The 27,746-nt window shown below is 39.7% G+C and overlaps 1 protein-coding gene across 1 annotated transcript in view; it reads right to left on the reverse strand.

Moving 5' to 3' along the window:
- Positions 1-22,109, reverse strand: part of LOC135717610 (uncharacterized) — a 94,379-nt gene extending 72,270 nt beyond the window's left edge. The window contains exons 1-4 of the mRNA XM_065239734.1: positions 21,938-22,109; positions 21,078-21,636; positions 20,721-21,013; positions 8,840-9,130 (exon numbers count right to left, since the gene is read on the reverse strand). Of these exons, the coding sequence (XP_065095806.1) occupies positions 8,840-9,130; positions 20,721-21,013; positions 21,078-21,636; positions 21,938-22,004 (1,210 nt within the window). The 5' untranslated portion in view covers positions 22,005-22,109. The remainder of the gene's footprint in view (positions 1-8,839; positions 9,131-20,720; positions 21,014-21,077; positions 21,637-21,937) is intronic.
- Between the last annotated feature and the right edge of the window lie 5,637 nt (positions 22,110-27,746).

Raw genomic sequence — 27,746 nt, forward strand, 5'->3', positions numbered from 1 at the left:
TAAATAAACTCGATCAACTACAAACAGTGTGATACGTCAACAAATATCTTGTCAAGTAGCTGGTCAAATAACCATTTTGTAGTATAATATACTACAAAATGGTTATTTGACCAGCTACTTGACAAGATATTTGTTGACGTGGGTTATGGTTAAAAAAAAATTGGGTAAATATTTGCCAAATATCAGACAAATGTAATTAGTTAGGCAAACAAATTTGGCAAATAGCAATATTGGGCAAAACTTATGTAGTCAAATACTTGACGTGTGGGCAAACAGTGCGATATCAGCTTTAGGAAACTGGCATAGCAGGCTAATGTTTTAGAAGCAACGGTAAGAAAAGTGGTGATATATGACTTAAAAGGAAAATCAGGAGCTCGTGTTAAAACACACCTGATTACTGACAGAATTAAAGCAGGTAGAGTGGAGCGAAGCAAGAAGCTACTCAGTGTACTGAAGAAGAGATCCACTGTCATTATCTTCATGGACGAGAAGATGTTCACTGTCCAACAGTCGCATCAACCGGTATATAAGTTCGAAGAAAGTATCTGATGTACCTGAGATCATCAAACTGACGTTTCGTACCAAGTATCCAGCAGGGGTGATTGTGTTCGGGTTGGTTGCTACTGATGGCAAAAAAAATTGATCATTTTTTCATCAAAGAAGACCTGAAAGTCAACACGAACACGGATGTGTACTTAAGAATACTTAAGGATCCTGTTTTGCCTTGGATTACATTTACATACGGCAAGGATGCGAATGTTGTAGACGTCAATGAAAACACAAATGTTATTGAAGGACAATAAGCCCCAATTCTGGTCCAAAAAGATGTGACCACTTAGCTCACCTGACTTAAATCCTCTGGATTTCAGTGTATGGGCGAACATTGAAGCACTTGTTTGTGAACATCCTCACCCGAACTTGAACTCTCTGCGGACCTCCATAACAAAGCATTGGAGAGAAATGTCATGTGATTATATTGTCAAGGTCTGCAAGAACTTCAGGCACCGCCTAGAAGCGGTCACAAGTGCAAATGGCGGGCATATTGAGTGAAAATGAAGCGTAACATTTAACGATCAGTTTTTGTTAATACAGAAATTAGGAATGTTTGAGTCGCATTATTTTCTGACGCATATTGTAGATATTCTGGAGCACCGTATCGTGACTCCCAAAATATATATTCACATCACAATCTTAATAGAATTCTTAAATCTCAACTACAAGTGTTATGAAACATTTCTTGGGCCCTAAGGTTGGTTTCATAAATTAAACACTGTAACAGTGGGGTAGATGGCAAGGCGGAAATAGCAGAAAACAGCATATAAATTCAATATACCATGGTTATTTTTACAGCAAAATGTTTTCGAACTATGTCCGCAAAATTGGCAAGCTCCTCAACGAACTACTATTTCGAAAACCTTTTCGCTTGAGCGCCAGTAAGATAAATCGTACTGCGAGAGGGTGTGTTCAAATACCGTACCCGGCTAGTCCTCTCAGGGCAGGGCAGGTAAGAACTACCAAAAATTACCGGCAAAACCCAAATCGCGAATAAAACCAAAATCTCCTGATATAGGCTAGATTCTTCCACTGATTAACCCCAGCGGTTGACAAGAAAATATGAAGCAAGGACTAAACTTTGACACTCAATTTATTCTGAGGATTCCTAAGGCCCTAAATGTGCACGTTTTTCTAATACAAAATTGTTTCGAGCTAACCTGGTCTTTACTGCTGACTTGACGCCGCGATCGCCGACATAGATGGTGTCACTCGATGAAACACGTGGGCCTAGTTCGACTTGGCCACCACCAAGGAACTACTCGGAGCCACACGGGGTACGCGCAGATCTGGAAGCGTGGGTGCCTGGTATGACTACGTTTCGCACGCTGGTCTGTGGTCTGGGAGCGTAGCGTTCCGGATACCACCCAGTCGATGGTGCAACTATCGCCACCGCTTGATTTCGTCTTCACACGTGGGTCTAGTTCGACTCGGACACCGCCGAGGAACTACTCGGAGTCGCACGTGGCACGCGCAGATCTGGGAGCGCAGGGTGCTCGGTATGACCACGAAGATGGTGACTTTTAAAGCCCAATAAAAAAAACCTTCAGGCGATAACGAAAACTTTTAGGAAAACTTGTCGGTCCAACTATTTGCAGTATATTGTTACCTTTGCTATAGCCTTTTAGGCTTCACTTAATCGCACTATGCTACACTAGTGGCAAATGTCTTTTACTTTACAGCAAATCTGCTTGACGATCCGATCGCTCGCACAGGTCTCACCGGAATGAAATGTAGCTCACATCAGGACAATTCGACAGTGAGCATGACGCATGAGCATCCACTAAAAGCTTTTTCAATACAAGGTTTAAAGCCGTGATGTCAATACTGGCCATCTCCAAACGGATTTAGTGAAACTGTCGGCGTTGCTTTAAGAAGGGTTCGTGGATCTTTCGGAAGTGTATCGGAAAGCCGCTTGTTCAATATTTTTAAGAGCTCCTTCACCGCACTGCGCTTTATGTAGGGATCGTATAACTGTAGTTCCTCCAGGAGTTTCATATTGTCGATCGTCTCATCTTCATCGTGTTCAGAAGCACTGAAGGGGTTTTCATTTCATATATCTGAATAGATTTGTTTTTTATAATGACAAAAAATTTCAGAGTATTTTTTGTTGTAGCAGTATATTTCTTATCTGTGAATCTTAGGTGAATCTTATAAAGATGATAGTTGTAATGAAGCTTTAATGAAGGTCTAAGACTGCTTCAAGTTTTATATCGGTCATAAAAAGTGTACCATAAACATAATTGTATGTTTTGTTTTGGTTTTATTCTTCAGTTATAAGTAGTGATGCAGAACCACCTTACAGCTACCGTTAAAACTATGAAGTATGAGTTTTAATTTAGTAGTCATAAAACAGTTTTATAGACGACTTGACGGCCTGATTTTATGACAAGCACATAAAACCGTAATACAACCACAGGCTGGAAGGCATGCTATGATAAAACAATGATAAAATAAGAATAAATCTTCCAAGCATTTAGATTGTTACTTGGGTCGCTAGGTTTAACGTTCTCGGTGCGTTTGCTGTTGCTTTTGATAGCCAATACAACCTGTTACAACTCTGCATTGAACAAATTCTGGAAAATTGTTTCGCTTAACTTTAGCAATGCAAAGAGAAAATCGATAAAGAGAATCGATCATCGCGTATACGCCCTTATGCATGCTCACTGTCGAATTATCTTCCACTTCGTGGGCACGAGAATTGAGAAGAATTCTTACGTGTCTTGCTCTGATTGGGAAAAAAAACATAATACGCTGTTGCGCTTCTCAAATTTAAATTGTGGAAACCTAATATTTAGCGAAGACTACAACCATCAAAAAATTAGTCTGATCCGAGGCTAATCTACAGGAGTCCACAATTTCTGATGTACCTGTTTTTCTGTGTTCTGTTTCAGCACCGACCGCTCTGCTCGTAGCAGCGCTGCCATCACTTATCGGTTACAACACTTCCACGTATGTTCCGGATGTTCCAGAAGAACAGTTTCTGTTGCAAATCATGAATTGGAACTTCAGGATTGCCAGAAAACACCAACAATTATGGGAAATAACGATAATAACGATACACCGGAAGTTTTGCATCTTTATGATTTCTTGGAACTTCTGAAACATCATATACCTATACCTATACCTATACCTATCATGTACTAGAAATTTTCTCAATATGAGTAGTCCTGTGTGCCGCCACGCCGCGCCTCCACCGCCGGCACTTTTTCACACGCCACCGCCGCACAGTGGCACGAATATGAATAAAGACGGTCAAAAATATTTTCTACCCTTTTTCGACGTTTTAGAGACTGGCTGTCTAGGAAGAAGTTGCTCAAAATTATATCTCACATCTTTTGAAATACACACCTGAATAATCTTTAAGCTAGTATTACACATCCAAATTCTAACTTTTTCCAGTTACGAGATAATGGTTCCATGTCTTCCACAAAGTTGCAGAGCAGTTGATTTTATGAACATTTGTTAAAGACACCAAATTTCTACATCATAACTCTGTAGAGCTATAATAGATTTTCTCTTAAGACTACCTTAATATTGGTTTTTTGAGTTAATTAGTACTTTTTTCAAATTTGATCAATTTATTATGTTCTAAAAAATTGTTGGCATCATTAAAATATACAACTTTGCTGAATACACCAATGCTTTTCATTGACATCTATGTGATATATAGCCCATCAAGCGTTTTTGTGACGTCATATTCAACGGCTCGAAAAGAGGGTGGGCGGGCCCTGGCGGGGTCTAAAACTGGTTGTATTTTGAAGATTACCTTATAAAATAGTACTTCTGAAAATTTCAGCGTTGGGTACTGAGGGGTACCTAGTCAAATCTCGATTCGAAAATGTCAATATTATATACAGCCCATCGGACGGTTTTGTGACGCCATATTGAACGGCCCGAAAATATGGGAGGCGGCCCCTGGCAGGGATTAAAACCGATTGAATATCGAAGATTACATTATAAAATAGTACTCCTGAAAAGTTCAGTGCTGGGTTTCCAGGGTCATCTAGTCAAATCTCGAGTCGAAATAGTCAATGTTATATGTACCCCATCATGCGTTTTTGTGACGTCATATTCAATGGCTCGAAAATAGGGTTGGCGGGCCTTGAGGGGTACCAAGTCAAATCTCGTTTATATATATTTAGTACAAGTTATAAACCAATGTGTGCTACGAGTGTGCTACTTACTCATGATAAAATTTACAACTATATAAAAAATGCATTATCTTGAAATATAATCAATGGGTTTGTTCATCAACTGTATATTCTGAACTTTGATATTTTGAGTATGCCAATATTGAAAAAAATATGTTTTAATTACTCCTTACCTGACTATCTTCGATAATATTTCCGTGAATCTTCTCCGCCCACACTTTGAACAATTCCATCCGACAAAGATTGAATGAATTCATTTTGAACCACAACTTCAATACAAGTTGTTCGTGAAAAAAATCACACCTAGATAATTAAATAAGCCCTATCGCTCTTTGCTATCGCCAAAACGTCAAGCACAAAATAGTCATCTGCAGCAGCGTTCAGCGATGTGCACGCGGGAATTTCAAACATCTGTTGTGAAGTCACGTTTTATGTTCTGAAAAGAGGGTGGGGTGGGTAGGTCCTAAGTTGGAACCGTAGTCAGAATTTTATCATTTAATCTAGTTTTATTGAAAGTTATACCGATAGGTATTGCGAATATTTTAGTCCATATTGTATATAATAAAGGGCAAGGAATATACCAATATTATTAGCTTGCATTATAATATTTGCAACTATCAACATATGAGTATCAATATTGCAATAAATGTACATATCAATGTAGGTACACTGAATAACAAACAAATTAAGAACAAACCCATTAAATACATCTCCAGATTAAGCTTAATAATTTAAATAATTTGCAAGTTCAAACACGTGTAGGTTAAAATCATTGATTCATAACTCAATACCCAACGCTGAACTTTTCAGGAGTACTATTTTATAATGTAATCTTCGATATTCAATCAGTTTTAATCCCTGCCAGGGGCCGCCTCCCATATTTTCGGGCCGTTCATTATGGCGTCACAAAACCGTCCGATGGGCTGTATATAATATTGACATTTTCGAATCGAGATTTGACTAGGTACCCCTCAGTACCCAACGCTGAAATTTTCAGAAGTACTATTTTATAAGGTAATCTTCAAAATACAACCAGTTTTAGACCCCGCCAGGGCCCGCCCACCCTCTTTTCGAGCCGTTGAATATGACGTCACAAAAACGCTTGATGGGCTGTATATCACATAGATGTCAATGAAAAGCATTGGTGTATTCAGCAAAGTTGTATATTTTAATGATGCCAACAATTTTTTAGAACATAATAAATTGATCAAATTTGAAAAAAGTACTAATTAACTCAAAAAACCAATATTAAGGTAGTCTTAAGAGAAAATCTATTATAGCTCTACAGAGTTATGATGTAGAAATTTGGTGTCTTTAACAAATGTTCATAAAATCAACTGCTCTGCAACTTTGTGGAAGACATGGAACCATTATCTCGTAACTGGAAAAAGTTAGAATTTGGATGTGTAATACTAGCTTAAAGATTATTCAGGTGTGTATTTCAAAAGATGCGAGATATAATTTTGAGCAACTTCTTCCTAGACAGCCAGTCTCTAAAACGTCGAAAAAGGGTGGAAAATATTTTTGACCGTCTTTATTCATATTCGTGCCACTGTGCGCCGCCGACGATTTTGAGTCGGCGCGCCGCCGTGATGATTTTTGATACGCCGGCAATGTAATATTTTTTATAGGGGAAATGACTCTAATTTTGGCCTATGGATCTAATATTGGGCCCATAGCTAAAAATCTAATGTTTATCAATTTTGTCTATATCAACACGTCATTAGGATGGTACTAATGGATAGTTTTGCTCGCGATTGAAAATTTAGTCGATTGCTGAACTTATGTAAGGACCCAAATTAGGGGCATTTAGGCCGACATTACAGCCATTTGCCCTACTTTAAAATTTTGAAACACGCGTTTCTCACCAACCATTGCACATAATAAAAAAAAACCAGGTCAAATTAAAAAAAAAAAAACTATATCGCAGACTCCCGGTAAACTGATACGCCGTGCAAATTATTGCTCAAACGACATTTAGCTGATGGAATGGAGAAAAGCGAAATGGAACGATGCGAAACGAACTCAGAATCAAAACAAAAAAAGAAATAACCCGAGCAAAGTCTGAGATCAAATTGAAAACTAAGTTTGATGTTGTGATGTCTCCTTTTTTTTTTCCTTTGATTTGTTTTCCGTCGATCTTGTTTTCTGTGCTGAGCACCAATGCTACCAACGTGCCAGGAAGGCAGCTCTCACACCTGGACCCTACCTATCGACCCATCAGCTCATGAACCGGGGACCAACGGCTTTACTTCCCATCCGAAGGAAGGCGTGATCAGAGATGTTATGCCTCAGAACATCCCGGCGGTGCCGACTGGGATTGAACCCAGGCCTTCTGCGGTGAGAGGTAATCACGCTTACCACTACACCACCGGCGCCGTTTTTTTTCGATTTGATGTTTCTATCAAAATTTGATTTCGATTTGCTAGATAGAACAGGAATTAGTGCGTAACAACTTTTGTAAACAATGACTTCTCTCGATGATTTCTATAAATTCAAGGCACGCCCACAAGTAGAAGACTTCCCCTACCCGATAGTTATGTTGGTTTGCGTTGGCGAGCCTTGGCTTTCTAGAAATCATCGATAGAAGTTATTGTCATTTCAACTACAATGTGCAGTCTTCATCAGTGTCATTCCCACTAAAGACTTATCAAAAACCTAACCCCCTTAGGTACTCATCCCCTAGGTAAAATTTTCAAGATCACAGGTATAAAATTTAAACTCAAACGTGTAGAATCGGAACCTACCTACCAAAGATTCAAGTAAAGTAAAGGAGAAAAATCTATTCAAATCTCTAATAAGTAACATAATATAATGAAGAAATCTGATGTCGGTTACCAAAATTAATTTAAATGGAGTTGAACCGTAGCTTATACAGTTCAATCGAGCTCACATCTGGTGATCTACACGGCTAATGAGAACGACCCAAATTTGAGGTTAGTTTACTCATAATCGCCAAAAGTGCAGGAACTCAGCGATGAATAATTTTGCCTCATGTCTGTGGAAAACCTAAAAAAATCTACCGGAAAATGAGGAAAATTGGCGAACATTTTTCTCAGTCTAGAAGTAGACTGAGTGAATCCAATCTTCACTTTTCGCATATTCAGAAAAAAAATCCTGAGAAAACCTGAAAAAACAGGAGGCAAATTTACTCATCGCTGAATTCCTGCATTTTATGTGATTTATGAGTAAAGTAAACTCAAATTTGGGTTGTTTTCTTTGGCAGTGTACTTAATGGCCGATAATTAAGATGTATTTAAGTGTTTGCTATAGATAATCAAACACAGAATCTAATTTTCAGATATGCACAACTTGTGGACTTGACATTAGTGTTGCTAAATAAGTGAAGTGCAAAGATTTGTAGAATCTTCCATTATCTCTACATTCTTTCAATACAAATTTCCCAATCGATTGGTAGCGTGTTATCTCAAGAACCTTAAAAAAAAGTGCTGATTATGGTTGAAAACATACCCCACATGATTGGCCTCAACCAGCGGCAGGTTACAAAAACAAACGTTCATACTGACGTTTGACAGACAACAAGCAGACCCAATATTGATAGCTGATCCAGGTTGGAACTGAATCAAAATAAATGCACTATTATATTAAACATCAATATTCCGGAGCTCCACAATATTCGCTATCTTTGCAAAACGCAACATCAGTAATTGACTATTTACTCACCTTCTTGACTCCACACGGTGGCTATAATCGCAAACACCATAACACTCACGCTTCTATCAAACTTTACCATTTTGGATCAATAATTTATTTTGAACAGCAGACGTACGAATCTCCAAAAACAAAACTCAATTCATGAAACGATCCAACCACTTAAAAGACTCGACTTCAATTGACTGAAGCATTTCTAGGATGCAGTAAGAAGACTATACAGGAATCCATGCTGCATTCTTGTGCATCGGAAATGCACCAACCCGTTCCAACGGCATGCTAACCATAAACAGGTTTTCAAATTAAATCAAATTCCAACAAGCGACAAACAAAACCGTTAATTTTAATCAGAATGTTTTAATCGTGTCTTTCTATATCATTAAAATGCAAATTTGTGTCCCATCGTAAAACTAAATCACTAGATTATCACCGGTCTCGCTGGTTCGCTGATCTTCAATTTCGAATGGTAGCCCGGATCCAACCTATGTACGCTAGCACCCGTGTGTACACTCCAGGCCAATCCTCAAGGCCGCACCGGTTACCGTAGGACACAATTCCCTCCAAGGTCCACACTTTCTGCAGCTTCATCAGCGGACCACCGGAATCTCCGTGGCACGAGTCCTTGGCAAAGTCTCCACCGGCACACAGCTGGTTCGGGGTGATTTCTGCCTTCTTGGTGGCAAATTTGACTCGACACCGTTCCTGGTCGTAGATTTTGATGCCGAGCTTCTGCTTTACTGCACTGCGACTGCCTGTAGAGAGGAAAGACGAAGGGACACACATGAGTTTCAGTTGGTGATTGATCATTGTGCATATTGATACAGGAATCTTTTTGGCATGTTTAGTTATTACATATACTGTTCCAGTCGTAATTGATCTACTAGATCATTTGATATAAAATCCAGGACAATTTGGAGAACCTGGAACATCTGGTATACATGCAAATCGATCATGCATGATGTACATAATTACCACGAATCTGTTCGGACATATTGCAATACCACAGACGTTTTTCCAGTCTTGGTTGATCTATTAGATTTGAAGAACCTAGAACATATGGTAAAAATGAAAAGGTATCACAAATGGTGAACTGTATCATGGTGCCTCCATTAATATTCTTGGATATATTTCGATACTACAGATATTGCTGCTGCCTTAGTTGTTCTATTTCACAGCCTGACCTATACTAGAGGACGATTTGTGCTTGAGAAATTATGACGAATGATGTGCATTGGCTCTATGAATCTGCTTAACAAAAGAAATCTAGTTTCTCATAACAAATCAACACCTTTGTTCCTCAAGTGATTGCCAATCACCGACGTCAGCGAGGCGAACCTGTCAACACATGGACTGGGTTCAAACGCCGCTTTACTTTTCTTCCGAAGGATGAACTTCGTCTGGGGATTGAATCCAGACCCACTGGGTTAAGAAAGCAGTCATGTCTCCCGAGCAAAACTGGAGCTCAAAATATGATATTATGATGAAACTTTGTTCGATTACTCCGGCCTAGCAGGAAAGGATAGTTTTACATGAGTCTGCCGTTAGTCTTAAGCGTTAGGGGCTGTTCATAAACTACATAGACAGTTTTTGAGAAGTTTTACCCAGACAACAGCAGTGGTGGACAAGAAAACCAACCGGTACACACATGTAAGGGAGAACAGCCCATAATGCACCCCTGGGGTAAAATGCCCACTTTTAGAAAAACAGCGATAACTTTTCCTCAGATGCATGTTCCGGATAACGGTTTGTGATTTTTTTCAACTGGAGGTTTCACAAATAATTCTTGATCATAAAATCATGTATTGACCTGCTGATTCCTTAAAAAAATTACATTTTGTGCAAAACAGGACACAGTTGTTAAAATCATCGACTGTAAATTAAGCTTTTAACATCATATATCACAAAAAAAATAACAAATTTACGTTTCGTATATTTTTTAGATATTTTACTTGATGAATCACAGTTTAACATTCTATTGAGATTTTGAGACCTTATTTCTGATGTAACATAAAGAAATAATCATTTGAAATACCGCTTCCCTTTGCATTATCTACTTGCAGGGGTTATGGTTTGTTTACCATGGGGTGCATTTTACCCCAAAGTTGTGGTGCGTTTTGGCCATTGTTGTCGTGCGTCTTGTCCCAATGTTGTGGTGCATATTGCATCATGAATCAGGCGTATTGCCCCGCTATCATTTTGGAAGCAATTTAGAAAATACCTTGAAAGTCATGGAAAATCATCCTTTTGTATTTCCAAATCACTCGATCTTCGTAGAAAACATGGTAATGAACCAAACGCCATTACTTTCTTCTTGATTTTAGCTTCCATTCGCCAGCCATTGACGATTTTGCTTAAAGGGTGCGTTTTGCACCATCCTACCCTACTGGTTCGGTCCTCAAAATCGCAACACGTGTGAACGAATGGTGCACACCGTGTAAAGTTTTCATTTCGTTTACACGGTAAACGAAACTGAAACCAACACCGGGCCTCGGTTTCGAAAACACAACCGAATCCATCAGTACCGTTTACACGTGTAAACGAGTTTGGGGTCGGGTGTATGGAATATCAACCACGGATTCGGTTCAGTTTTTGCAAACCGAAATTGGTTTTCGCTGAACATGATTAAACGGTTGGGCAAAGAAGCTGTAAATGGAGGTGCAGTGCTGCCGAATGTGCAAATGAATTAAAGCTTAGATAATCAAAATTCAAAGTGCCAAACTGTCAAATACCCCACAATATGGGTATTTTTGGAATCGTTGTGACATGTAAGAACCGGAAATCGATGTCGGACGCAATTTTAAAATCCAATATGGTGGCTTGCGGTTAGAGAAAATCTGGGAAATACTGTCAAATACCGCACTATATGGGTATTTTTGGAATCGCGATGACGCTTAGGGACCGGAAATCGACACATGACGCCATTTAAAAATCCAAAATAGCGGCTTCCGGTGCGATAAAAACTTAGAAATACTGTGAAATATCTCACAATATAGGAATTTTTGTAATCGGGCTAGCATGCAGGGACCGGAAATCGATGTCTGACGCCATTTTTAAATTCAAAATGGCGGCTTTCGGTTAGAGAAAGCCGCCAGAAAGAATCCAATATGGTGGCTTTCGGTTAGAGAAAAACTAGGAAATACTGTGAAACCACAATATGGGTATTTTTGGAATATGAATTACGTGTAGGGACCAGAAATCGATGTCTGATTACATTTTTAAATCCAAGATGGCGGCTTCCGGTAAGAGAAGCAAGTAGGTTTGAGAAAAATAGTATGAGGTGACTTACTGTACTCAAAGGACTTAAGTTATTTTTTCGAATACTACTAGCAAGATTAGCTCCAATGTTTGAGAAGAATTGGTTAAACATGTCACAAACTTCTGAAAAATTTGATGTTTAATGTCCATCATATTGAAGTTCAATATTTGGAGCATGTTTTTTCCTTCCCAATATTCCATTTAAGTTTTTCCAAACCTTGGCACTACTTGTGTCCTCAAATAATTTAATGAAATAATCATTTTTACATCTTTTTTTTTTTAGCAATATCAGTCTTTTTAGTTATATGTTTCAACATTTCTTTCAGATGATCATTATAAGGATTTTTCTTTACTTTTTCCAAATATTTGTTTTTAAGTTGCCTCGTATGATAGTTAAGCCAAGGACAATGTTTAGTTTTAACATTCACTCGTTCAGTTATCAACTTGGTGCATTGTGCTAATATATCATTATAAACCATTTTTATAGCGATAATGGATTCATTAACATCTTCGGAGCAAACGAAACCTTTAAAAAAAAAACCAGTAAAGAGTTGATTAAGTTTGTAGTTATCTACAATTGTTTTTTTTTTTTTGTTAACACGCCATGTTCTTTTGGATTGCTTATTCTGAAGGATGACACAATTTCTAAGTGATCGCTGATATCCGAATAAATTGTATCATTTTTTGTACAAGCAATATCCTCTTTTCGTCCAAAAACATGGTCTAAAATGTTATTACTAACTGGGCGAGTTGTATTTGTATTCGAACAAATTAAATCATATGATTCCAATAAACTTGTATAACGACAAACAATATTATTATTAATTAAATTTATTGGAATATTCATGTCACCGACAATAAAAAGCGGACGTGAACCCTGAGTTGACAACAAACTCTCCAGCTCATTATGAAATTTATTGAAATCGAACAATGGAGGTCTGTAAACTCCTACGATATCGTAGATCAATCCATTTATATTAATTTCAATATGAATTAAGTGCATTCCATCAATAGAGATGTTTTTCTTTGCATTAAAGCTCAACCCATTCTTGACATAGACTGCAAGACCACCAGAGGACGTATCACGACAAGAAAATATTGAATTATAATTGGGTATACTGAACAAAGGACAATTATCAGCTTTCCGTCACGTTTCACCCACAACAAACACATCAATAGGTATTTTTATATTATCTAAGAAAAAAATAATGCTATCAAACTTAGACATGTTATTTATTCCTCTTACATTCCATTGTATTATACGAAGAAAATGATCACTACTTTCAGGATAATTTAAATTAAACTCATCAATACAATCATGGTAATAATTTATTCCATTAGCCATTTTATTTTATTAAGTTTACAAATTGATAAATCATAAAACACATACATTTATAAAAGATTACTTATTGGAGTTATTATCATTACGTTTCCTCTTGGAATAAGGAGTTTCTTTTGACGGAGATTTTCCGCTATAACGGCTAACCAATTCAATTTGATCATCCCTAGTTTTTATAATCTCAGGCTTAGAATTCTCATTTTTCTTTACTAATACATTTCCCCCTCTACTGCACCAAACATCCTTGATAAGCATTAAGGGAACATCCACAAAAAAGAATAAAAGATCAAATTAAAAACCGACTAGAACATACTAGAAATAATACATAGTATGTAAGCAAGATCACTCACTGCGTGCAATGCGCCGATTTTCTGAAATTCACAAAGTTAGAATCAAGCAAATACAAAGTTTGCTAGCCTTTCACACTGCGTAAGTGTACAGCAGTGGAGAAGAAAAGAAAGGCACACGCCCAGAAATAACGAAAACTCAATGTGTAGCCATTACTCCGACGGCTCCGATGCAAAGAGCGCCACTAAGTGTAATTTTTAAAAACGGGAGACCCAACAAAAATACAATATTCTTCTTCGATATGTACTTATTCCTCGACTTATTCATCTCTTATGCATGTTCTCCTGGTCCGGGACGGGACTTATTTTTTTTCCTCGATTTGTTTTCCGTCGATCTTGTTTTCCTGCTGAGCACCAATGCTACCGACGCCAGAGAGGCAGCTCCCACACCTGGACCCTATCTATCGACCCATCAACTCAACCGGGGACCAACGGCTTTACTTCCCGAAGGAAGGCGTGATTCAGAGATTTTATGCCTCAGAACATCCCGGCGGTGCCAACTGGGATTGAACCCAGGCCTGCTGGAGTGAGAGGTAAACACGCTTACCACCGGTGCCACTGGGGACGGGACTTGACAATCTAGCTTCTCACTCTTCTTAATGTTTTTGAAGAATGCCCTTCGGAAAGTTATGCGTGGTGTTTGACGGAGTTGAGCAATGATTCCAGGAATGTAAAATATTTTTTCTATTTTAATTTGCATTTTATTTGAAGTTTCACCCGCAGTTTAGCAGCTTGTACATCATTTTTGCTCAACTATAAACAAACAACAATATCAATCGCTTAAAAAATTCAGTGCACCCAATTTTTCAACTTTACTTTCGCAAATATCAACAATTAACAACGCCATTGACGTCAACATTGATTCCGGCATCACTGCCAACCAGAGTGATGCAATCCCTTTGTCATTTTTATTCCATGATGGCTACTGTCAAATCGACCAATCAGAAACTGGCTCGGATTTGACAGCAAATTGGCTCAAAATCGCTACCCGATTGTCAAGTCCCGTCCCAGCTCCTGGTAAGCAAAGTCTGCAAAGAACTCAAAGAAAACAGGAGCTGCTTGTTGTATTGTATTCGCTCCCTGCGCCGCACAGAGTGTACCGCTCATTGTGTGAATCGCATTCGCAAACAGCGTTGCCAGTCTTCCAGATTTATCTGGATTTTCCATATGTTTAGTAGTCTTGCCAGATACACAGACAGACCACGTATATTTCCAGATTTTTTAAATACGTTCCAGATTTTCCAAGATTTTTTGAACATGTTGTTTTAAAAATATCACTGCAATTGATCTACCCTCTGATAAAAAATATAAAAATCAAAATTTGCTACTTTAATTATTAAAAGCCATCAACGTTGGACATTATTGGAATTTTAAGGTAATTCTGAAAATAGTTCACAGTGAAGTGTGAGGCGAATTCCTTGGGAAATCAAAGAAGAACTTCAAGCTTAATTCTGAGTAGAGTTCCATACATCTTTGTGGGCTTCGCGGCCGTGCGGCGTCACCCGTCGTTTAGGCGTATTGTGAGTGCCACGAATTGATGGTTCGATTCCCGCTCCAGCCGGTGCAAATTTTGGCAACCTGAAAATTTCACTACTGGTCTACTGGTTGTGGTGTGTTGTCCCTTGTCTCGTTTTAAATATTCAGTATGTGCAACTTCTGGTTGAAGACGGTGTCAATTGCTTGTCAACTCTGATGCCAATTGCATGGAGATTTTGTGAATATAGGAAATACAATCCGGAAGAGAAATCATAGAAAATTGTTATGATGAAACTTAAGAAGTGATTCGCATACTTGCATATACATACGGATATTCGCATAATTTGTGAATAACTCAGTCTGTGTAATCGATACCTTTTGAACGTCTTGAACAAAGTTTTGTATTGTAATAAAATACAAATATTTGTTGAACATTATAGTCTTCTAAAACCTATAGTTTTTTAAATATGTTATAAAAAGTGAAAAAAATTTAATTTTGTTGAACAGTCATATTAAACGCTACGTACCTTAAAAACTAAGGAATATAGTGGATTTGTGTGTTGAGTAAAGATTTTTGTAGTAAAATTATCTACAATTCTGCTCAAGACACCACACACCTATCTTGTAAATGTAAAAAGTTAGATTTTGCAGCGCCGCCTGTGGTAGAGTTTCGAACTAAAACCTATCACTAGTCTTTGCGCCTTATTTTATGCAAAAACTCTTTTAAAGACACCATAGTGAAAAAGCCGACATTGAAGGCGCAAATAAAAAAGTTCGTGATATTGAGCATTCAAACCACTGTGCGATGGTCACAGTTGGTATGGAAAGGCAATATAATTATCTGAATACTCGATCACATGAGGCACGTTAAAAAAATCTTAACATTTTTAACGTAATGGTAACAAAGTAAAAGTGAAAGCGCAAAGGTAATATGCCAAGGAAAAAATGTTCTGCATAAAATTCTTCGACCCATTGACGTATCATAACATTGCTGCATTCGTAGCATTTCGATATAATCTATTCAAAATACGTAACATCCCTTCTAACAATGCATACCAGTTGTGTTGCCGATGAATGGTTGAATTACGTTGAAAATTTGTGAACGTTTTGCCACGGTCAAATCCCCGTACTAAACAATACCGATACACTTTTTGTAGAATTTTTTTCCGTTACATATTTTGAAAATAACGTGTCAAAAGATGTTAGTCATGCAAGTGCATTTAAGTGTTGAACCGGAAAAAATAAACAAAGAATATTCTAATTGACCGGAAAATTAATGGCTTTTCAAGAATTCAAGCACTGCAAATATATGCTACCTTTCCTCTAAAATAGGAATGGTTTGTGGTAACGCATAGGAAATGTCGGTCAAAGCAACCAAGTTTCAACAGCCTGTATTTCGTTTATCTACACCTTCCAGAACTTAGAGCTCTGCTGTTCTAGCATTAATCGTAGCACATGAGATGAGGCACATGAGTTCAGCGCGAGCCTCGCGCACGCCAGGATTTTTGGGTGTCGCATTTGTTTCTCGCTCGTATCTTATTCTTGCGTGTCTCTTTCTCTCTCGTCACATGTTGTTTTCGTTGCGACGGGAGACGGTTTGTTGAGAGTCTCGGCAGCACATTTTTGCACGCACGTGGAAAATGTAGCTCTGCCCAGGGATGTCTAAACGCAACACTACACTGCGTAGGGTAGGATGGTGCAAAACACACCCTTTAAGCAAAATCGTCAATGACTAGCGAATGGAAGCTAAAATCAAGAAGAAAGTAATGGCGTTTGGTTCATTACCATGTTTTCTACAAAAATCGTGTGATTTAGAACTACAAAAGGATGATTTTCCAAGACTTTCAAGGTATTTTCTAAATTGCTTCCAAAATGATAGCGGGGCAAAACGCCTGATTCATGATGCAATATGCACCACAACATTGGCACAAGACGCACGACAACAATGGCCAAAACGCACCACAACTTTGGGGTAAAATGCACCCCATGGTAAACAAACCATAACCCCTGCAAGTAGATAATGCAAAGGGAAGCGGTATTTCAAATGATTATTTCTTTATGTTACATCAGAAATAAGGTCTCAAAATCTTAATAGAATGTTAAACTGTGATTCATCAAGTAAAATATCTAAAAAATATACGAAACGTAAATTTGTTATTTTTTTTGTGATATATGATGTTAAAAGCTTAATTTACAGTCGATAATTTTTTAACAACTGTGTCCTGTTTTGCACAAAATGTAATTTTTTTAAGGAATCAGCAGGTCAATACATGATTTTATGATCAAGAATTATTTGTGAAACCTCCAGTTGAAAACAATCACAAACCGTTACCCGGAAAATGCATCTGAGGAAAAGTTATCGCTGTTTTTCTAAAAGTGGGCATTTTACCCCAGGGGTGCATTATGGGCTGTTCTCCCTTACTACCTTTTTTACACACCACCAAGAGCATTGAGTTGTACGCTCCGTACCAGTGCTCGATAGAAAACACCAAAAGCAGCAAACAAGGCACCGGTACCGGTGCCCGTGCATAATTGTTTGCACCAGTGTATGGATGCTTCGGCAAGCACCAAAGCCGAGTGTTTCTGACTTCGGCAAACACCGCAGCACCGCAAACACCGATTTCGGAAAACACGCTTTCTGCTCGCAGGAATTTTCTTTGGGCGACTTATGAAAGATTATCCAAGGTAGCCTTTAAAAGCGAGCAGACTCACACTCACACTATCATACAGGGATCGACTAAAAACTCAGAGTGGTGCAAAAAACACTGGTGCTTCTCTAAAATAAGGGAGCGCGTCCCTTATATTTGGAAGGAGAAAGAGACTAAGGAGAGAGAGATTTCATATTTAGGAGAGAGCAGTTGGAAAGCTCAGGTGCTACTCGCGTATAGCACAATCGAGTAGTGCACGGTGTTATGACGGGAGTAGCACTTTTCAATCGGGAGAGACGTGGCTTAGAGATTTACAAGAATGGCTGCTTATTTTAGGCTGGGTGCAGAATATTTTTACACTCATATAATATATGTTGCAGTGACTGTATGGTATTCAGAAGCGTAGGAAAATGCAATTTTTTATGCTTTTACTAAAGAGATGTTTTTAAGATCGATGTGTAATTTTCTTCACAAGGGGGTTAGCTCTGGTCGACATTCCGGCGAAAAATCTAAGCCAACCCGACACCAACCTGACTTCTAGCAAACCCCAATCCGATGTTGACCTGACATTGACCCGACATAAACCCCAAATTGACCCAACAACAACACGACATTGGGTCGACATCGACCTTAAATTAGCCTTACATTGATCCGACATCGGGTCGACTTGTCTGTTCGGGACCATTTTCCTGGATTTCTTCCATACTCCACTGTCGTATATCAAATGATACTGAGTGACTCAATTGACAGTGACAATGAGCTTCGAATGAGAAAGGGGCTCTTCAAATGATGGGCACGAGAGATTTTTTTTTCTCTGAATCGATTTAATAGTTGTATTGGTTCATCTTCAATCAAATGATATGAAAATTAACAGCACTGATGCTAGCTATCCTACAACGCTACAGTTATAGAGAAAGTACACAGTCGGAGAAACAAAGAGAGAGAGAAAGAGACTTAACACCGTTGGAGAGGCAGCTCTCCAACACAAGAAGAATGAAATAAGCTGCACGATTTAAACTGCTCTTTCACGTCTCTTTGGAAATGAAAGTGCAGTCCCGCAACAGCGTGTGTTTTACTCGCAAAAAATTGAGTAGCACCCGATCCCTGCTATCATAGCATGCTGTCTATCTTAACTGCAGGCAGAAGATGCCTTCTACCGCTAGATACGCTAGTGTTCGCAAATGACAAGTGGAGCCACTTTCTGGTCCGAAGTTCCACTCCTGTGCTTTATGTTAACTAATTGAGCGATTTGAGTCAATCTAATAATGATAACTTATATCCAACAACAACAAAACATCTACCATGGCTGATACGAAGCTAGTAGAAGGTAGAATGCGATCCTTTTTGAGCGCGTTGTTTTTTATTTAGGGGAAAACTGCTTAAAATGCACCTCGCGAAAATCGCTCGATGCAATTTTTCGTAGCATTCCCGTTTTTAATTCATAAATTTGACAAGTTGCAGTGCTAGTTTCGTACTTTACCTAGCATTTCGGCAACATTAAGAGTGGAATAGCTATGAAAAATCAAAACAGGCGTTTGGCACGGGGTGCATTTTGGGCTGTTCTACCCTACATGAATGGTGAGTAGTTCTGTTCACCCACCGCTATTTGGGTGTTTACATCTGTGCTGGTATGCTGATGCTAGTGAACTAAAGCTGTACTTATAAATAGTCAGCATAATGTAAACAGTTGAGCTGTTTGGTTTGGTTGGAGATAAGTTATGATTATTAGATTGAATCTAATCAAATTATATCAATCAGCTAAATTATTTAATATAAAGTCAAGAAATACCAGTGGGTGGACGGCAACAGCAACACGCTCTTCAGAAGTGGGTGATTTGTGTATTTTTAATAATCCTGGTAGATGATCCCATAAGCTTTACAATATTGCTTAATGCTTTTTAGTCAAAATAAATCGAAATGAATTTCATAGATTTATCTCATGAAATTAATGTTGACAGAAAAAAATAAGAGGTGACAAACTAGAATCGAACCATGGAAATTGGCATCATGAAAAAAAATGCTTTGACCACTTGTCTATCTGCTCGACACGAAATAGAAGATGCTAAAGGCAAATAAGAGCTTCGATAATCTTTCTGAAGTCGCCCAAAGAAATTTCCTACGAGAAGCCAACGTGTTTTCCGAAATCGAAAACACTCGGCTGCTTTGTTTGCCGAAGTCAGAAACACTCGGCTTTGGTGCTTGCCGAAGCATCCATACACCGGTGCATACAATTATGCACGGGCACCGGTACCGGTGCCTTGTTCGCTGTGTTTGGTGTTTTCTATCGAGCACTGGTACGGAACGTAAAACTCGATGCTCTTGGTGGTGTGTTTGTAGGCAAAACTGCCACCCGTGCAAAAGGGTTCAGCGTTTTTACCATGGCTGGCTCTGCCTACAAGCTACAATTGAAAAGGTCTCAACTCCATTTTGTAGACAAAATTTGTTTACAAAAATTTATATAAAACAGCAAAAAAGGTTATCTTCCATTTAATTCCACTTAATTGATTTTCGTATGCATGACAGATACGTATTTCGACTACAATGTGCAGTCTTCATCAGTGTCATTCCCACTAAAGAACTTTTCGAGAACTTATATAAAAGTCAAGATCACAGGTCACAAGTCAGGATCACATATATAACCCAATTTCATTACTTCAAAAAAAAAAATATGTTGAGCTGCCGTGCTTATTGCCACTTATACTACACCGATGCTACACCACAAAAACGAAAAAGACCATTATTTCACACATATCGTTTTTAACGGTGACGACAAAAGTGACCGAGTTGCTGGCAATGAACAAAGCGCAATAGCAATTATTGAATAGCAGGTTATCGCTTGGTTCACACCGAAAAAAATAATCAACGCTGCTGTCGTCAGCTAAAATCACACTGTGCATCTTGAATTAATTGTGCATATTTTTTTGGTGTTAGTAACTCTTTCGGATTTAGCACATGCCCTAATGGCTTTCGTCCAAATGACTCATCGCAAAAAAAAGTAAAATATTAAAAAAAAACTAAATTACAATCATGACAGATCAAAATACATACAAAACATCTGCTCGGATTCATGTCAGAAAACACTGCAGAAAAGTGACGATTTATAGCATCATTACTTTACTATTGTTGGTTGATGAAAATATCAGATAAGAACATGTTTTCAAACGAATGTCCCGCAAACACGTTGAAGATGATTGAGGACCTCTTATAGCTCCATTAATTCATTAGTTAACCAATCAAAAATCATATACCGTATCGTAGGATTAAAATGTTGACTCACCCTGTAGTGTTCGTCCAAAACCGGTGACGAAATCGACATCTCCCGCCGATGAGCTCTTGAACAGTGAAGTCTGTGGCAAACATACCGGCTGTATGAAATCCGTGTACAAAACATCCCGATTTAGCCGAAGCAATGCAATATCATTTAACATCGATTTGTCATTGTACTCAGGATGTGCGGTTTTTTCCTCAACAGGAACATCAATCGGTGGATCAGCGCAAATCTGCTCATCATCCAGGATAATGCAATCAACATCGCTCGTTGTGTCGTACTCTCCCAAGCGGACGCTTACCCTAAAAAAATAATCACACTTAATTCCTTGAGCTACTTCGTTAAATTTCGATCATGCCATCTTACAAATTTCCCTCCTTCTTTTCCACTTCACCAACGACGCAATGAGCTGCTGTCACCACATACCGATTGTTGATCAGCGATCCGCCGCAGCTGAATTTCCGCTCTTCTCTAAAGTTCTCATACTGCAGCATAGCCAACCAAGGGAACTCATCGATATCGGCATTCTCGCCACCGTAGATCCGCATACCAATGCTGATTCCACACTCGTTCTTGTTCGGATTTGGCAGAACGCCACTGGACACTTCGGCACGATTCTGCGTGCTCAGCGGTGTCACCGGTGATGGAGGAGTTGGAATTGATGGCTCAGTAGTGGCTGCTTCTGGATTATTGTTTGCCATCGATGACGAAGGAGGAGTACCTGCTTCCGGATCCTTATTTGTCAATCGGTTATCCGGACAACATACGTACGGCTGCCGCCCGGATGCAGCTCCAGTACAGACGGAAAGGCGTAGAAAGTCACGTTCCTCCCAGGTTAGAATTCGATCTCCGAAGAACGAGAGCATGCTAGGGCAATCGTAGATTGATAAACATTCTCCACGTTTGTTGGTTGGTGTTATGCATTCTAAAAGCGAGAGGAAAATCACCAATTGATTAAGTCTATATTACGCAACGGTCAGAGCGAACGCAATCCTCTACATTGTTTATGAATGAAACCGACGGGACTGACCTTGATCTTTGTGTTATCACCTTTTTACAGTTTTTTGATCAAGGTCACAGCCAGTCATAAAATTTAAAAAAAAAGCTGAAGCGAATTTCCAAACCTACAGCTAGCACATAAAACCGGTTTCGTACCCTCAGGCAAACGTAGAAATGCAACTGAACATCGGATATTGACCTTTAGTTGAGTTGGTCAGGTGACTTACGCTGTTGAATGGAATTCCGGGCAACCAGTAGAACCAGTGTCCCTACAGACCAAATCCGGAGAATCATCCCGGTGGTTGATGAGACGAGATGCGATTATCAATTCACTGAAGTAGTAAAACGAAACGATCAATAACGATGACCGACTGGACCGAAAGATGAAACTGAACTGACACAGCGGCTGGCTGAATCGTGCGAAATGAGTTGATAGCCGGCTGAGCCAATCAGGGTACGCGAATTCATTCGTTGCTGTGGAGTGTGAGCGGGAGATAATCCGGTTTCTCGTGTGCGAGGTACTAAGCGTGTTTCTGGTACTGATGACCAACTTCCAGGACAGGTTCTGTGGATTGTCGCAGTAAAGTTATGAACGGGAAGAGTTTTGAGGTGATCAATGGGGGATTTTTGTGTGGTTCTCTGCAGAGGTGCGTTCATATTATTGCCCAGATGCAGCAATATTGCCGTTGACTTCTTCTCGAGATAATTGTAAATATGCTAACGTTTTATGGACGTCTCAAGTTATTGACGATTATGTATGGAAACCATCTTCTTCAGGAAGATTGAACAAAGAACAGCTTCGTTTCAAACAAAAGTTTTCGAAAATAAGTAATTATATCAATTTCGGGACATTTCTTTTCCTCTGTTCGGGACCTAACACCACTACGACCAGTAATTTGATCTATTGTTCATGTCGTATTACTCCATCACTATTGAGAAATGATGAAGTATTCGAATTTTTTTGCAGTTGTCATTCTTGCATTTATCGCAAGGATCCGACTCTAATTAAAAGGTCCCGCTATTTATACCCTTCGATTGTTGAAACATCTTCTAAAGGTGCGCCCCTTTGTCAGTCAAAATTAGATTCCTTAGCAACAAAATTAAACTGACACCGAAAATTATCATGCATCAGAACCCTAGTCTTAATCACTTCAACCTAGGGAACAACGAATAGAAGATTAGGAATTACATAGATGAAGACTAACTAACTAATTTTTCCTTGTTTCAAGATCATCCGCGGTGGACAAAGCCGAGTCTTGTCACTATCAACAAGGCATAAACATGTAACAAGGACTAAGATGTGTTCCTTTGATTACTGAAAAATCCTTTCCCCTAGTTTGAAGTAGTCAGGACTAGGAATCGGTGGTAGATCTTACAACCCGTAACGTACCACGAAAAGGTGATCTACCCACGTTACGGGGCTGATTAATGATTATCTTGTCATGTCTCTGAGATATTCTTGCAAGATAGCTGGTTCACAAATAATGATTCCAAAAACGTTCAATTGATTAATGATCGTCATAAAGTCCTCTGGATACTGGCGTGCACAGGGTGGGGCAATCGCCCCCCCCCTTTATAAACAAGATTTTTATTTCCACACTTACAAAATTATGATGTAACATAAATGAATAACTCTGGTGGAAAAATTGAATCACGCTAAAAATTTGGAGGTGCACATTTAACTGAAAATTTCTGGTGAAAAGTTCGCAACACTGTGGTGAATGTAGAAGCAAGGTTCATTCATTTTTCTGGTGCATAATTTGCATCGTTCTGATGAATGCAAGCTTCATTGAAAATTTATGGTGGATAATTTGCACCATTCTGGTGCATGAAGAGGCAAAGCCTGAAAATTGCACCACAAAGGTGCATGGTGAAACAAACTTCACTGACAATTTTTATTGCATCGTTCTGGTGAATGGAGGAGCATGCTTTATTGAAAATTTCTGGATCAAAATTTTCATCGCTCTGATAAATTAAATGGACAGAAAATTTCTGGTGGAAAACTTGCACAGGTCTGGTGAATGAAGGCACAAGCTTTATTTAAAGTTAAGCTAAATTGAAAATTTCTGGTGGAAAATCTGCACCGTTATAGTGAACGGATGGGCAAGTTTTTCGTAAAATTTTTGATCTTAAATTTGTATCCTTCTGCTGAATAGAAAAACAAACTTTAATAATAATTTCTGGTGTAAAACTTGCACCATTCTGATAATTGGAGAGACGTTGCTTTACTGAAAATTTATGATAAAAAAATCTGAAAATAGGGGCAGCTTTATTTGGTGAAAAACCTGCAACATTCTGCTGATAGGAGAAGCAAGTTATATTGAAAATGTCTGGAAGAAAATGTAAAAAGGAAATTTGCACCAATCAGAAGATTGGAGAAGCAATTTTTATTGAACATTAACGGTAGAAAATTTGCATCGTTCTGGTCAATTTAAATTTTCTGGTGTAAAATCTCCTGAGGGCAAGTTTGTATTGAAAATTTATTGTGTAAGATTTGCAACAATCTGCTGTTTGGAGGGGCAAGCTGAATTGAAAATTCTTGATGTAAAAATTGCACAGTTCTGGTGAATGGAGGGGCAAGTTTTATTGAACATTTCTGGTAGAAAAACTACAACGTTTTGGTGAATGGACGGACAACTTAAACTTGAATTCCGAGAAGAACCTCAATGTTATTGAATTCTGAGGACAGTTCCAAAATAAAAGATTTCTGGGGATGATTCCATGAAAGTTCTGCGAATGATTTCAAGTGAATCTTGCAGATAATTCCAAGAAAATTTCGAAAAGAATACCGTGAAAATTTTGAGTGAAATTCCAAAGAGTTTTTAAGCAAAATTTCAAGCAAATTCCGAGGCTAAATTGTAGTTCATCCAGGAAAATTTCTGAAACTCTTAAAGAATTTCAGTTCCAAAGTGTTCAGATAAAAGTGAAGAGTTCTAAATATAATTCCAGTGGAACTCTGCGCTGAATTTCAAAAGAGCTCTTAGGAGAGTTCTAAATAAAATCCGAGAAGAACCTCAAAGATATTGAATTCTAAGGACAGTTCCAAAGGATTTCTGGGGAGTATTCCATGAAAATTCTGCGAATAATTTCTAGTGAATCCTGCAGATAGCTCCAAGATAATTCCGAAATGAATACCGAGAAAATTAAATTTTGAGTGAAATTCCAAAGAGAGTTTGAGGAAACTTCAAAGGAGTACCGATAATTTATAGCTCATTCCGGGAATATTTTTTGGATTATACTGAGGAAATTCTTCTGAAACTCTAAGAGAATTTCAGTTCCGAGGTGTTATTGTAACAGTCAAGAATAATTCTAAAAACAATTCCAGAGGACTTCTGAGAAGAATTTCAAAAGAGCTCATGGAGTTCTAAAAATTTCGAAAAGAACCTTAAGGAATTTTTCGCTACTGGACTTTTTCGTGGATGGACTTTTTTGCAACTGTACAAAGTTTAAAAATGGTGAGTTGACAACCTGGAAGGAGCGGAATACCTAGCGCTGGTTCTCACAAGTTCCTACTTCACGCCTCCCCGAGTCATATGATAACAAAAGACTACCAGCGGAAACATGGACACAGCTGGGTGGCGTAGCCTGGGCAATGTTGCCAGTCCGGCAATAGCAAAGTGAAGAGGTGCGACGCGAACACTGGCGCGGTAACCATAGTACGGTGATAGAGGAAATGCTTCACCAAACCTGAGCGTCTGTTCACCATGGAGGTCCGGCTCAAAACGGCGTCTGTTCTCCATGTTAGGAGCGGCTGATTACCGTCCTAGTGCCAGCGTGGGACTCTAAACAGAGCTGTGCACGATGGTCCCCCGGTGAGACAGGGGGTTGGGGCAGGCCCAACAAGCCGCCCTGGAAAAAACAAAGTTGCAAATACCGAAGAAAGAAATACGGATCGGAAAAAATCGGCACAGACCTACGCGACGAAATAAGGACTACGATTGGAAACTCGGAACATGGAACTGCAAATCGCTTGGCTTCCCGGGTTGCGATAGGTTAATCTATGACGAACTTCAACCACGCAACTTCGAAGTCGTAGCACTGCAGGAACTTTGCTGGACGGGAAAAAAGGTATGGAAAAGCGGGCATTGAGCGGCTACTTTCTACCAGAGCTGTGGCAACCTGTAGCAACCAACGAGCTAGGAACCGGCTTTGTAGTGCTGGGTAAGATGCGCCAACGCGTGATTGGTTGGCAGCCGATCAACGCGAGGATGTGCAAGTTGAGGATTAAGGGCCGTTTCTTCAACAACAGCATCATCAACATGCACTGCCCACACGAAGGGAGACCCGACGACGAGAAAGAATCGTTCTATGCGCAGCTGGAGCAGGTGTACGACGGCTGTTCGCAACGGGACGTCAAAATCGTCATCGGCGACATGAACGCTCAGGTAGGACGGGAGGCAATGTATAGACCGGCAATCGGGCCAAACAGCCTGCATGCCGTATCTAACGACAACGGCCAACGATGCGTGAACTTTCCAGCCTCCCGGGGTATGGTAGTTCGAAGGTCCTTTTTCCCCCGCAAGGATATCCACAAAGCCACCTGGAGATCACCTGACCAATACACAGAAAACCAAATCGATCACGTTCTAATCGACGAGAAATTCTTCTCCGACATTATCAACGTCTGCACGTACCGCAGTGCGAACATATATTCGGACCACTACCTAGTTACAGTATGCATGCGCTCAAAACTCTTGACGGTGCATAACATCCGTCGAAGTCAAACACCGCGACCCAACATTGAGCAACTACGGGACGCCAGAGTTGCCCAGGACTGCGCGCAGCAGCTGGAAGTTGCACTACCCACGGAAGAGCAGCTTGGCGCAGCTTCTCTTGAAGATGGCTGGAGGGACATTCGTTCCGCCAAATGTAGTACTGCTGCAGCAGCACTAGGTACTGCAATCCTGGAGAAATTAGTAGAGGTGAAGAATGCAGCACGTGCGAGAATGCTGCAACACCGCACGAGATTGAATGTGAAGCGATACAGACAAGCGCGGAACAGACAAAACTCGATTTTCCGAAGGAAGAAGCGGAAGCAGGAAGACCGAGATCGCGAGGCGATGGAAAATCTGTACCGCGTAAACGACACACGGAAGTTCTACGAGAAGCTAAATAGATCGCGCAAAGGCTACGTGCCGCAAGCCGACATGTGCTAGTTGTTGGACGGTAACCTTCTCACACGAACGAGTGTGAGGTGATTGAGAGGTGGATGCAGTACTATGACGACCACTTCAACGGTGAAGCAGCAGAAAACGAAGGTGGCACGGCAACAGACCTTGGAGCACGCGCAGAAGACGACAGGCTACTGGCCCCTGATCTTCAAAAAGTTGAGGAGGAGATCGGTCGACTGAAGAACAGCAAAGCAACTGGTGTAGATCAACTACCAAGTGAGCTATTAAAATACGGTGGTGAAGCACTGTCTAGAGCGCTGCACTGGGTAATTGACAAGATTTGGGAGGATGAGATATTACCGGAGGAGTGGATGGAAGGTGTCGTATGCCCAATCTACAAAAAGGGCGACAAGTTGGATTGCTGCAACTACCGCGCGATCACACTGCTGAGCGCCGCGTACAAGGTACTCTCCCAAATTCTATGCCGCCGCCTGTTACCATTTGCATGAGCGTTCGTGGGGTAATACCAGGCAGGATTCATGGGTGCCCGCGCTACCACGGACCAAATTTTCGCGATTCGGCAGGTTGTGCAGAAATGCCGCGAATACAACGTGCCCACACATCATTTGTTCATCGATTTCAAATCCGCATACGACACAATCGATCGAGATCAGCTATGGCAGATTATGCACGAGTACGGATTTCCCGATAAACTGACGCGATTGGTCAAGGCGACGATGGATCGAGTGATGTGCGTTGTTCGAGTATGTAACTGTTCGTTTTTCCCGGCTAGTTCAGTAGCAAGAGACCCCTCGAGCTGGGTCTCAGGATCGACTTACTACTTGGTAATCACGAGGAACTTCGCGGACAAAATGTGCAGCGTACGGTCACCTGACTAGAAATACTGTGTAGTGTGAATTTATTG

Source organism: Ochlerotatus camptorhynchus, unplaced genomic scaffold (genome assembly GCF_037179485.1).
Source record: "Ochlerotatus camptorhynchus isolate MF236.1 unplaced genomic scaffold, CSIRO-AGI_Acam_v1.1 ptg000062l, whole genome shotgun sequence".
In the NCBI taxonomy this organism is placed as follows: Eukaryota; Metazoa; Arthropoda; class Insecta; order Diptera; family Culicidae; genus Ochlerotatus; species Ochlerotatus camptorhynchus.